At 43.3% G+C, this 13,812-nt stretch overlaps 1 protein-coding gene across 7 annotated transcripts; it reads left to right on the forward strand.

Annotated features, from left to right (window-relative positions):
- The first annotated feature begins 255 nt into the window (after nucleotides 1-255).
- LOC122563536 (5-hydroxytryptamine receptor 1D-like) lies at nucleotides 256-8,272 on the forward strand. Of its 7 annotated transcripts, none has more exons than XM_043717396.1 (3): nucleotides 256-647; nucleotides 4,149-5,465; nucleotides 7,909-8,272. In XM_043717396.1, the coding sequence occupies exon 2, from the start codon at nucleotides 4,314-4,316 to the stop codon at nucleotides 5,445-5,447; it is 1,134 nt and encodes a 377-aa protein (XP_043573331.1). In that variant the 5' UTR covers nucleotides 256-647; nucleotides 4,149-4,313; the 3' UTR covers nucleotides 5,448-5,465; nucleotides 7,909-8,272. The 7 variants fall into 7 exon arrangements, with proteins under 7 accessions (XP_043573331.1, XP_043573325.1, XP_043573327.1 ...); XM_043717391.1 differs by lacking the exons at nucleotides 256-647; nucleotides 7,909-8,272 and adding exons at nucleotides 793-979; nucleotides 2,019-2,080 and having other exon boundaries at nucleotides 4,149-7,429; XM_043717390.1 differs by lacking the exon at nucleotides 7,909-8,272 and having other exon boundaries at nucleotides 4,149-7,429.
- The last annotated feature ends 5,540 nt before the right edge of the window (nucleotides 8,273-13,812 follow it).

A 13,812-nucleotide genomic window follows, 5' to 3' on the forward strand; every position in this document is an offset into this window, starting at 1 on the left:
GTCCTCGGATGCTGCCTGAACTGCTGTGCCTTTCCAGCACCACTAATCCAACAACTCCACAGCCAATGAACGGCTCTTGCGGGTTCTTCACGCCAGAGGGAGGCGGCAGCGAAACGTGCGCACAGCAAGATCCCACAAACTGCATGATGATTCACGCAGGGGGTCTGGCTTACTCACCTCCTTGAACGGTCCCGGTACATTTCCACATACACAACAGTGGGTTTGGATGGCATTCTCTAATTATAGCAGTCCACCATCCCCTCCCCTTTACAAACTAACCGGGTCCAGTGTTGCATTAGATCTCTCTCCACATACACACAGACAGGCAAAGGGGAGCTGAATATACAGTCCATTCCTGTTCCCGGTGCGTGCTGGATCCCATGTTCTGTGCACCTCGGCCAGTGTGAGAGCTGGGACTCAGACACAGTCCAACAGAAACAGTACTGCGCCACTCCACTAGCACTGCATCTGCCTGGTCCCACTTGGGATAGAGGCGATGGACCGGAGCAGCTGCCTGCAGATAGTCCCGTCCTGCTACCCTGGGTACTACCGCTCTCCTCGTGATTGGCTGTACATTTGGCTCCTGTGTAGGGTAAGGCTGAGGCAACAACAACTCTTGTGAGTGGGCTTTAATTTTTCCGAGCGAGGTAAGACCATTGAGAGAGATAGAGAGAAGGGACTCCTTTAACTCTCTCATTCTATCGTAGGCACGCTGTTTCACCTGGGGTGGCGGGGGGGGGGGGGGGGGGGGACGGCTTCACTGAATGATTGAAGAGTGTGGGGAATGTTAATGGAGAATCGCTCTGTTCGCCCACAGCAGACTCTGTGCTCCCAGGTTAGGGAGAGGTGTACACCGGGCACTGGGCAAGAAACCGAGCCAGACCGGGGGCTGTGCTGGGCATACTCAGATAAAAGTTTCTGTGCTGGAGAGGACTGACAGAACCTGGGACAAGGAGCTAAAACAGAGGATCAGGCTGGGGTGAGAGATGCTGTCCACGAATGCTGCCGGACCTGCTGAGTTTCTCCAATTGTTTTTTTGCATGTGTCAATATAAATGAAACCAGACTGGCAAGTATACCTCCCATTAGCTTTCGAAATATACACTTAAAAACTCATGAACATGTTTGCTCAGAATGTGCGGAAACGCGTTGTAATTAATCGTTTAAAAATCGCTTTCGGCTTTGAACCATTAATTCAGTGTTTAATATCTCCTCTCGTTTTCATGTTTCTCTTTCGCAACTTTAATTCTGCAGGTTTTTTTTGTTTGGGAGGAGGGGCTAGGTGTTCAGTTCATTTGCAGGTCGGTCCTGTTGTAGGTTGCGATTTCGGCTCGTCCGGTCCCCCACTTCCCAGTCACTTTCTGGTGATTTTATTCGGGGAGAATCGGACTTGTTTGCAGCAGCCCTAAGCTCTGTTCCAGTCCCTGAATACCTGCCTTGGCTTGTGCCTGTCAGATTCTCTCCCCACCCCCCACAAAGTGAAACTAGTTCCGTCCGTTTACAAGGGGAATTATTTGTCTTTTTGTCCCAAAATCGTCACGGTCTGAAAACACGAACATTGAGAGTTTGGTTTCTTTATCTTTGCTAATTGGGTACTTGCTCCAACACTGAGGTTTCGTTGTTAGTCTGCCACCTCTCGAGCGCTGAGGGATTTGTTTCCTCGGTGAGGGTAGGTTTCCTTCAGGATACTGTCGCCGTGTGAATATTTAATCTTTTACCACTCCAGCTTGCCAGGTTGCCGTTAAGTAAAACAGGTCTCATCACTCTTCATTTCTGTGACTGTGGAGCCCCACGTTTTGCTCCCAATCACTTCTTTAATGTTTAAAGCGCTATGCCTTTTTTTTGTTAAATTAACTCTGTTAGCCTCACTGGTAAAGCTGACACTGTCTGGCCCTGGTCTTTCAGCCAGTGTTTTAATGTTAGGCTCTTCATTCAGAGCTGTAGAGTGTCAATCGGATTGAAACGAAGATCTCACACAAACCAGGAGGGATAATGTTTTTTTTTAATCCACCCATTTAGGGATGCAGTGACTATGAACATCTCCGGAGGAGGTGGGACTTGAACCCAGGACTCCAGCCTGGGTAAGGCTGGCAGATTTCCTGCCTGAGAGCACCAGTTTGCTTGTTGTGACAATCCCTCAACTCGAGATCACTTTAACTGAGAACAGTATTATTCCCAGACCTTCGGCTGAATTCCAGTACTCAAATTGCCAGCTGGAATGTGAACTGGAGATCATTACACCAGGCCCTGGGTTATTTATCCTGTCTCGTTTGTCTCAGAGTCTATAATCCTCTGTGGGTCAGAGACTGGGACTTCCTGCTAATGTCATTCAGTATGATGATTTTGATCATTGCAGCTCAGAGATCCACGTAAACCACCGTCATGAAGTGGATTACCTAATCTCTGCCTCACAGTGGCATGTCTGTGTGAACTGCTGTAGCCCTCAAAGGGTTCATTTGTTGTCACACTTGAGAAGTAATTCCAGATTCTGGACTGTGCTTCATCTAAAGCTAATGTGATGTTTTTCACAAATTCTATCCTTCCCCAGGTTCTATGAGATTTTGTTGTTTGTAGTGAGGATGGTGTGTCTTTTCAAAGAATGTGCTCGGAACATTCTTACTGATTTCCTTAGATTAACAGCAATCCCCATGAAGTTGCTCTGCAGTGAAAAACACTGTGCAATCAATGTATTCTGCTCTCAAGATGCAGCTGTCTCTGTAGAGTTTGCACATCCTCCCCATGTCTGCGTGGGTTTCCTTTGGGTTCCTCCTACAGTTCAGAGATGTGCAGGTTATGTGGATTTGCCATGGGAAATGCAGGGTTATAGGGATGGGGGGGAGGGGGGTATCTGGGTGGAATGCTCTGCAGAGGGTCAGTGTGGACTTGATAGGCCGAATGGCCTGCTTCCACCGTGTAGGGGTTCTAAAAGCCTTTTTTTCCTGGAATGTGTGGAAAGAGAAGGGAGTGGAATTAACTGGGTAACACTTTGAAAGAGCTAGCATAAGCACATTGGGTGAGTGAGTCCCATCTGTCCCGAGAGATTCCGAGCCACTGGGGAACTAACTGTCTTCAGAAACCTTATTTTTTTTCCTTTCAGATTTTACGCTTGGATTTTTAAAATTGTCTCTTGTGCCAAAGGGATGAATTTAAATAAACAGCAAGAATTCCTAGAACAGATGATCCAGAAGCTATTTATCCTTGAGAAAACCAGGCATGGGAGAGGTAAACAGTGCAGTCAGGAAATTTATACCTCAGAGTAGGATTGCAGGCAACTATACACATTCTGCCTGTTGTGGTTCCATAGGTAGCCCTGTTCTCAGAGTCAGAAGGTTATGGGTTCAAGTCCAACTCCAGAGAAATGAGTATAAACTCCAGGCTGACAGTCCTGTGCTGACCAAGGGAATGTAGTGTTCCTTCAGATTAAACATTTGTCCTGGGATTCCAATTCTCCCGGTGTCCCAGCCAATATTCCTCCTTCGAACAACATCATTGAAAGACATTACTCTGCACTATGGGAGTGTGCTGTCCACAAATTAGCTGCAGTGTTTCCTGTGTTACAACAGTGATCACATCAGGGAGGAAAATGATTAATTCACTGTAAAGTGTTTTTGGGACATCCTATAATTGTGAAAGGCATGAAATAAATTTTTTGTTGATCACTAGAAACTGTATTACATTTTTTAAAATGTTGTTAATGTCCAATTATCCTTTTCTATGAGACATGCAAGTTCCCTCAGTATATCTGCACTTCAGCTATAGAAGTTTTGACTTCAATGCAGATGATCTCAACTTGTAGTAATAGGCACTGTTAAAATAACTAGGAGAAAGTGAGGACCGCAGATGCACGAGATCAGAGTCAAAAAGTGTGGTGCTGGAAAAGCACAGCAGGTCAGGTAGCATCCGAGGGGCAGAAGAATTGACATTTCAATGAAGGTCTTATGCTCAAAACGTCGATTCTCTTGTTCCTCGGATGCTGCCTGACCTGCTGTGCTTTTCCAGCACCACACTTTTGACACTGTTAAAATAACCTCAATTAGGAGTGCTACTATTTAGATTAGATTAGATTAGATTAGATTACTTACAGTGTGGAAACTTTTGGTATCAGGTTTATAACATTATAAGTTGGATTTCTTCTTTTTCATGAAATAGATTTGAAATATTGGCTGTGAAGATGGATCAACCATGAGTCTAAGCAGGAATGACAACAGTTGCCCTTTAGTTTTTGTCAAGAATATGATAGCAGTGCTGCATGCAAACTGGGCTGGAAACAAACAATGACTCTTATTCAGATCTGCCCAACCGATCTCACTGACGATGGACCACGATAACTCTTCCACTTTAGTTTCTCTTCCAGGTACAATAACTAATTCCTCAGAAAATTCCTCGGCAATGCTAATCACCTGGAATGAAAACAGTCAGTTAGGGCTGAGGATTTCACTGTCTGTCGTTCTGGGCATCATCACCTTGGCGACCATCCTCTCCAATTCATTTGTGTTTGTCACCATTTGCCTCACGAGGAAGCTCCATACTCCCGCCAACTATCTCATTGGGTCGCTGGCTGTCACAGACCTCCTGGTGGCTATTATGGTGATGCCCATCAGCATTGTCTACACTGTCATCAAGACCTGGACTCTAGGACAGATCATGTGTGACATCTGGCTATCTTCTGACATCACGTTTTGTACTGCGTCCATCTTGCACCTGTGTGTCATTGCTCTGGACAGATACTGGGCCATCACTGACGCCTTGGAGTACACAAAGCGTCGCACACCGGGTCGAGCAGGCCTGATGATAGCTGTAGTCTGGGTCATCTCAATCTGCATCTCCATCCCGCCACTATTCTGGAGGCAATCAAAAGCTCTTGATGAACTCAAGGAATGTGTAGTCAACACCGACCAGATATTCTACACCATCTACTCCACTTTTGGAGCCTTTTACATCCCCAGCGTGCTGCTAATTATACTGTACGGCAGAATTTACATGGCAGCCCGATCAAGGATTCAGAAACCGCCCTCGGCCTTCGGAAAGCGCTTCACCACGGTACAACTCATAAGTGGATCAACCGGATCTTCCCTGTGTTCCGTTGGCTTTAACAGCCAGGAAACTCTCCCTCATTCCAGTGAATCTCCTGTCTACCTGAACCACATCAAAGTCAAAGTGTCCGATAGCGTCCTGGAGAGAAAGAGGATCTGTGCAGCTAGAGAGCGCAAGGCCACCAAAACCCTAGGGATCATCCTTGGCGCTTTCATTTTCTGCTGGCTCCCTTTCTTTGTGGTGGCCTTGGTAATGGGCATCTGCAAAGAGGCATGCTGGTTTCATCCTGTGCTCTCTGACCTCTTCACGTGGCTCGGCTATTTAAATTCACTCATCAATCCTGTCATATACACAGCTTTCAATGAGGACTTCAAACAGGCTTTCCAAAAACTCATACGACTCAAACGATGCTAACTGTAAGCCAACTCTATGGTAACAATGCATTTTCCTGTCATTTCACATATGATAAAGAGAAAGAGAGACCAATCTACTGAATCTTGTTTTTAGGGACATTAATCTGTCTGCATTTATCTCGCACATTGTACGTTTTAGTACTTTGATTTTTTTTTCCACACAGTTCTGTACAAGGGGATGGTACATTCACCATACTTGATGCACCTAAGTGGCGTAGTTAAGTTAAGCTTTTTTGCATAAGTGTGAACAAGAGAATAGAATCGCGATAATGCTGACATTCTGAATTGCACTACAGGAACCTTTTAGAATTTTATTATATTTAAATACAAGTCTTTTGTTTTATCATAATTCACTCAATGCAGATATTAAATATGCTCTCTGTTAAACAGTGCAATATTTATGGTAAAATATCTTCACTAAAGTAAGTTGTATAATGGCATACTGGCATATGTACTTGTATTGAAAATGTGGACATGTATGACATTGGAAGATACAGCACAAGACATTTCAAACATATCAATGGGAAATATGAAGATTTCACCTAAAACTTGCAGCAGGATACAATTGTTCTGAACTTTTATAATTTTGCATTCTTGTAACATTGTCTGCATTTCTGTAATCATTGACTGCCGGACAGTTTTCTGATGAGATGGTTAAGCTATGTCCTTCCAGTTTGTAGTAAGATCTTTTCAGAATCAGAAACTTTAATTTGTTCGAAAGAAATTAGAGGTGGCATAAAACACCTTGGTTATTAATCATTCTTCTGCTTTCAAGGACAGGTGCTTTATTTATATACAATACAATCCACAACCATACCAACATTCCTCGCTTACTAATAGTTTGTGACCAAGTCATCAAAACTGATTATAAGAAACTGCAAGGCTGATGCAAGTCACTGTAAAGGGTTAAGTGCAGGCCAGCAAGACTGCAGTTATACTGCAGACCTCTCTTTGCTTGCCAGACAAAGTTGAGGTGCATCTAGGAGAAATTTTAACCCATCCCATTCAGGAATTAAAGCATGGGCCTTTAAAGAAAGGCAGGACGGCTTACCCACAATCAGAATTTTTTTACCTCTTTAGAGCAAGTGGCAAGAATGTTTGTCTTTATTCTACAGATTGAGGACGGGTGCACACAGCCACAACTGTTACTGGTGGGGAGTTGCTTTGTTTTTTTCTTTTAGGTGAAAACATAAGGATGTGGATCTGGAAATAGAAGAAGCTCTTACCAGTGTACTGGAACAGCAGGAGGGCTTCTCTTGTCTGTATCAGGAAAGGTTAGATCTTCTGCTCCCGCACTTCCCTCTTCAGGCTTGCAGGGTTGCTCCAAAGACCTGTCACCAATGTTTTAGCATCCAACAGGGCCATTTGACAGCTCACCACCTCCACACCACCCCCTGGTGGGAGGAGTTAAAATTTCAGGTTGATGACCTTTTTGTTTCTTGACAGGAGCAGACATGAGTGCGTACACTTTATTGACTTTTTAAAAACTTGAAGTGTTCATGCGGCTCGGCAAACCTTTTCTAAGCCTAGTTTCACGCTGGACTGGAGCTGTGCTCCATTGATTTGGACAACTCATTCTACAGGGAGCCAGTCTTGAGGAGTTAGGAAGATCTGATTTCCCCTGCTCCCCAACACCTTCTCCAGCTGGGCTCTAAAATATTAGTCTAGCCATTGAAGTCCAGAATTGAGTTTAAAAACTGCACTTGAGTCACATGGACATATTGATGCAGATGGGGGGATGCTTTTGTGGAGCCTACAGCAGAGTATGGACCAGGAAAGATGAATGGTCTCTTTTTGTGCAGTAAGCACTTACTAATGGCCCTATTTTCACACTAGTTCCACACCTGAAATTCCTTCATATAAACAGAGTCCAGACAGTGTGACTGAAGCTTTAGTGTCTTCTATGTAAAGAATAGGGAGAGGCTGAATAGGTTGGGGCTGTTTTCTCTGGAGCATCAGAGGCTGAGGGGTGACCTTATGGAGGTTTATAAAATCATGAGGGGCATGGATAGGATAAATAGACAAGGTCTTTTCCCCGGGTTGCGGGAGTCCAAAACGAGAGGGCACAGTTTTAAGGTGAGAGGGGAAAGATTTAAAGAGGAGCTAAGGGACAACTTTTCGCGCAGAAGGTGGTGTGTGCATGGAATGAGCTTCCAGAGGAAGTAGTGGAGGCTGGTACAATTGCAACAATTAAAGACAGCTGAATGGATATATGAATAGGAATGGTTTAGAGGGCTGTCAGTCAAATGCTGACAAATGGGACGAGGTTAATTTAGGATATTCGGTTGGCTTGGATGAATTTGGACTGAAGGGTCTGCTTCCGTGCTAGATATCTCTATGATATCTAATGTCCCTATTGTTTAAAGTGGGTTTTTTTTATTAGAAAGGTTATTTCACTTTATCTAAAGTTTCCTACCCAATGAAATTTTCATTAACTTTCATCTCCCTGTGTTTCTTACAAGCACATGCTTCTATTTTGAGGATACCATTCAAGACAGACTGAGCAGGTGATCAGGAAAAGTGAAGAAACAGTTCATCAAGCTAGATTCATTCAGACCAATTCTACATACATTGTTTTGAGTATTTGCTGTTTGCAAAATGGATGCTCTATTTCTTACTATGATTATTGAATTAGTTGAGTGCCTGGAGGTTGATGAATATCAACTGAGAGGAAAGTTAATTTGAAATCATGTTATGGGAGTGCTAAATGTTGGAAATCCACTCTGACATGTTTCATTGAAGGAATTGTCATTTCACAAAAAATGTACTGCTTTTCAAAAGTAATATTTTTGCCAAATTATAAAAGCCTATTTGCTTGATAGCCTGCACTGCTTAAGCCACTAAATTGGTTGCAGTACACACATACTTTGCTCAATCAGGTATTTATTTAATAATTATATATCAATGCATTTTGCCTGGAAGATTATCTTGTAAATATTGATGCCATAGTTATCAAAGGTATTTCCTTATATTGTGGAACTGTTATGCCAAATATCAAAGTTTGATCTGTCCACCTTGTGAAGTTAGTGAGGGCCTCTGCTGAATTTGACAACTCTCAATTAGAAAGTGATGGTATTGTCAAACGTGAATTGTCCCAGACTGTTGGAGAGGTGTATTAATTACACTAAAGCTGAATAAGTCTTCAGGTAGCCATTGCTGTAAGAATTTCTATCCATCAAAGTCTGGCTTACATTAAAATTCAGTATTGTACTGCAAAATGTATTTGCAGAATTTAGTCAATTATTGCATTCTAAAGGTTGCTTCATTTAATGGTTCATTTGATACAGTCACTTGTAGGTTTGTCATGCAGGCTAGGGATAGTGGGTACACATCAGTCTGTGCTCTTAACATCCTTTCATTTGCAGAATCCAACAGCCTGGAAGGAAACAAACAGAGTTCCCTTTCTTAAACATTAACCTGGAAAGATGCTCTTGCCTAATTTAGAGTTGCAGCAGGATCAACCTGTTGTTTAACTCTACATTAACTGACACGTTTCCATAGACTTCCAACTCTCAGCAGAGTGACCACTTGGAGAAGAATTCGGAGGCTGATTATACCATTACTGGAATCAGATACTCAGGACAGTGGAAAGGAAAAAATGGAGATAAAATTGCCAAAATGCAATCTTGTATTTCTTTTCCTTGTAGCATAGTGGGTAGTGTCCCAGCCTCGGAGCCAGAAGCCCTGGGTTTGAGTTCCATTCTGATTTGATGGCAATTGGAATTGTTTGTAATGCAGCCAAAAAGGCCACATGTCAACCTGAAAACCCTTCCAATACACTCCAATGGCAGGAGGTCAGTGTGGGAGAGTTTCCTGGTCAGCCATTTAAAGGAAAGAAAGTTAGAATAGCTTTAATAATGAGAGGGTGTTGTCACAACAACTCGGACTTGTAGTGGCTGGTTTGTTCAGTTGGCTGGATGGCTAGCTTCCAAGAATTGGTGCCAACACTATTGGGTTCATTGCCCACTCGGCCTTGGTAGGTTCAGTAGCTACCTCCTTGCCATTCCCTTGGAAGTCGTAGCACTGGGCCATTGGGCCTGCCTTTGGGTAGAGTGCACGAGAAGTATTTCTACTGTTTTTTTGTTTCTAATTCTTTTAACCGCCTGCTGTCCAAAAGACTTTGACTTGTATAGGAATAGCTTACACCAGTGGATGACTGAATATTGTATCGCATTTGTACTTGAGTCACTTTTTTGTGAATTTCTTTTATTTTTAAGAAAAGAAATACTTTGTTAAAGCAAAAATTGTAATCCCCATTCTCAAATGTTACGCTAGTAAAAATATGTACTGTCACTCATTGGTTCTGCAATGAGACCATTGTATAAAGCATATCAAGTAAGCCTTGAGTTTTGGAGTATGTTCAAGTCCCAGTTTGTACAGAGTAATTTAACCTCACCCTGGGGCAGCAGTTGGAAGCTCACATTTGTTCTGAGCACCTCTGTGTGCTGGAGCGTGCATGGGCAACGGGTGTCAGGAGGTTATTAGCAAAGACTTTCTGCTCCTGATCACTACCTTTGACAACCTCCTGTTGGGATTGAATGAAGACATGGATGCTCAGGGAGGAGCACATCAGCTTTGCTGAGATTGCCCCTCGGCAGTCAAAAGGTCTGGCAAAATCTTTGCTTTTGACTGGCTACTGTCTCCCTCTGAACTGTGTCCCAGAAAGAGGTGCTGCTTTTAGGCGAGCAATGGTGAAGATTTGAAAGACTGTTTGCAGGATATTTCCATCTGACAGCAAGAATGTAATCAAAGTTCACAGAAAGGAAGTACAATTAAAGACCCAAAGAAAACAGACTGTGAATTGCATCTGCACTACAGCCAGAATTAGCAACTGCTTGTTTCTCAAGTGTGACATAATTCTGTATAGAGTACTTTCTCTGTTAATGGAATAAGCATTGGCTAAATAAAATCATGGCTTTGGAACTTAATGGAACTTTATTCAAATGATGCTGTTGTGTTCAAGTTATTGAAACTTCCCTCTGTGTGTAAGAGCGATGCTCCCCGATAAATACCAGTGAAAGAATCTTGGATCTTTTAAGGGAGAAAGTTTAAAGTGATCCAACCATCTCCAAAGTTGGCCTTGTAAAAGATTACAGTACATTGTCTGTCATGTCCAAGCCCTTCATGTGCAGCTGTGCTCTGTGTAAACGCTGTCTGGGGCTTCACCAGCCTTGCAGGGGTAAGCAAGGAGCCAGGGTAGCTGGTATAATGGTGATCGGAGGCAGGGGATGAAGTTTCCATCTCATCTCATGGCAGTCTGCCAGCAGAAGGAAAAGTGGATGTTGTGCTAATTAGAGCTGGAATTTCAAGAGGCCCTCCCAGCAGGATTGGCGGACAGCCTGGTGAATTCTGGCAAACCCCTGGGATAAGGTGAGAGATCCCACCCTCAAGCCCCAGGGATCACCCGCTAATAGAGGATGGCTAACGTCTATGCCCACCTCCTCCCCGGGCTTATCAACCAAGTTATTCACTAGGGTATGCCTGGCTGGCCCTGGCAAACATTCACCCTACTTGCCTTGCTGCAAGGGTAGTGTCCATTGCTGTACAATCCCAGCAGTGACCACATTACCCAGGGGCAGCTCTAAGAACTGAAGAGCTGCTATCCTTGTGAATGCCTAGCTGGCATCTCTTAGCTCCAACTCCTTCAATAACCCAGTGGCTCACACTTCTACAGACAGGGATTCAAGTCCCAACAAGGCAGAAGGGGGCGGTTGAATTGAGTTAACAAATATGGCATTGAAAGCTAGTCTCAGTAATAGCAATGGTAAACTTATCTTCTCTTAAATTCCATCATGAGATGTGGGTCTGAGTGGCAGCATTTATTACCCATCCCTAATTGCCCTGAAACAGAGTGTCTGGAAATGGCCCAGCCAGCCAGAGTTAACATGGTTTGTGGGTCTGGAGTCACATGAAGGCCAGACCAAGTAAGGACAGCAGTTTCCTTCCCTGAAGGACATTAGGAAAGCAGGTGGGTTTTAATGACAATTGACAATGGACATCATTAGACTCTTAATTTCAGGTTATTTTATTGAATTCAAATTCCACCATCTGTTTTGGTCCCCACAACATAATCTGGCTTTTTTAGATTATTAATCCAGCAATTATACCAGTAGACCATCACCTCCCCAATGTGATTGTTGTAAAACCCCATCTAGTTCATTAACGTCCTTTCAGGAGGAACATTGCCATTCTGGTGGACTCCGGACTGCCCTCTGAAGTTGTGTACCATGCCACCCATTCAAGGACACTTAGGGAAGGGCCACTCTTGCCAACAGAGTCTGCTTCCCATAAAAGAATGAAGAAAGGAAAGCGTAGACCATTGGATCTTCAAATCTGGTGTCCCAGCAAACAAGATTGTGGCTTATCATCTACTTCAACCCCACTTGGCTGCACTATTTCAGATTCCTTGATTCTCTTAAAATCTCGAGGTCACTTGCTGTGCTTGTGATTCGAACTGAAAAAGATTACTGTGCCTCATTCTCCCTGTGAGAATGGCAATGTCTCTTTCTGACAAGTACAGGCAGACCCCAGGTTGCGAATACATTCTGGGCTCCATTTTCCAGTGGATTTGTACGTAAGTCAGGACACAATACAGGACAATGTAAAGGTGCTGTTTGTAAGTACAGGAAATGTTCCCATATTGGATCTTTAAAATTACACCCCTCTGTGAGATCACATTTGTAACTTGGATGTTCATAAATCAAGGACAATTCATTGATTCCCCCACACAAGTCCTTTTTTGTAGTTTAATTGCTGCAAAAGAAAACTGTCAAGAACATAAGAAGTAAGAGCTGGAGTAGGCCTTTCGTCCTGATGAAGCTGCTGAAGGATGTTGCCAGGGTTGGAGGGTTTGAGCTACAGGGAGAGGTTGAACAGGCTGGGGCTGTTTTCCCTGGAGCGTTGGAGGCTGAGCGGCGACCTTATGAAGGTTTATAAAATCATGAGGGGAATGGATAGGATAAATAGACAAGGTCTTTTCCCTGTGTTGGGGAGTCCAGAACTAGAGGGCATAGGTTTAGGGTGAGAGGGGAAAGATACAAAAAGGGACCTAAGGGGGAAATTTTTCCTTCAAAGTGTGGTGGTGTGTATGGAATGAGCTGCCAGAGGAAGTGGTGGAGGTTGGTACAATTTCAACATTTAAAGGCATCTGGATGGATATATGAATGGGAGGGTTTAGAGGCATATTGGCCAAGTGCTGGCAAATGGGACGAGATTAGATTAAGATATCTGGTCGGCATGGACGGGTTGGACCCAAGGGTCTGTATCTGATTGTATATCTCTAAGACTCTGCTAGATTTAGGACAAAGTTTGCACATGTACAGGCAATGGAACTGTATGAGGAAGAGTGAGATGACTTCTATGAGACCTCTGAGCATAACACAAGTGACTGCAAGGGTAAGACATTCTCCTTGTAATGGAAGACAGTAATGCAAAAGTGCAAGCAAGTTGTAACCTACATGAGGCATTGCAGCAAAGAAAGCTTCATAAACAGTTAAACACTTTCGGACTTCCTGAGCCCATAAAAAGTCTTAAAGAAATGGGATCAGTCTTCCCTCCTTTTTACATGTATTGTCTGATAAGCATCTCAGAATCATGGGTAGGCTGTCTACTGTCAAACAGCTTGCGTTTCAATTACAGTAGAGTTCAATAAATTTGACAGATAAATTAATAAAAACAGAGTGCTTCAACTGTATTCACAATTGCTGGAAAAGAATGTTGTACGCATAGGGAGACATTTGTGTGTCGTTTTGACTTCTGTAAGTAGATATGTATTTTGAACCAAGTTCATGAGAAGGTGTCAGTGTAGATCATTCAAACAATCTCTACTTTAAATATATTCAAGGACTGTTCTGCTACAACACTCTGGAGTAGATAATCCCAGCGATTCACCACCTTCCTCATCTCCGCCCTTGGTTATTTCCCCCTTATGGTGTGATTGTATCCCTTGGTCTCGATGCCCCACCCAGGGGAAACATTTTACCTGAACTTACTTAGTCTAACCTTTGAAGTGTTTTGTAAGTCTCAATGAGATCATTTCTCATTCTTAAAGACTCTGGAGAATACAGACCCAGTTTCCCCAGTTTTACCAATCTCTCTTCATAGGACAGTCTAAAAACAAGCTTGGTCTCCCTTTAGGGCAATAATATCCTTCCTAAGATAAGGGACCAAAACTACAGTGCTCCAAGTGCAGTCTATACAATTGCAGCAAGACTGCTAATCCTGTATTCAAACCTTCATGTGATAAAGTGTATCCTACCTGCTAGCTACAAATGAACCTTCAATAACTTATTGATGAGGATATCCAGGTCCCTTTATCCTCCACACTTTTTAACCTCTTATCATTTGGTTAATATTTTGCATATCTG

Source organism: Chiloscyllium plagiosum, chromosome 27 (assembly GCF_004010195.1).
Source record: "Chiloscyllium plagiosum isolate BGI_BamShark_2017 chromosome 27, ASM401019v2, whole genome shotgun sequence".
NCBI classification, from domain to species: domain Eukaryota; kingdom Metazoa; phylum Chordata; class Chondrichthyes; order Orectolobiformes; family Hemiscylliidae; genus Chiloscyllium; species Chiloscyllium plagiosum.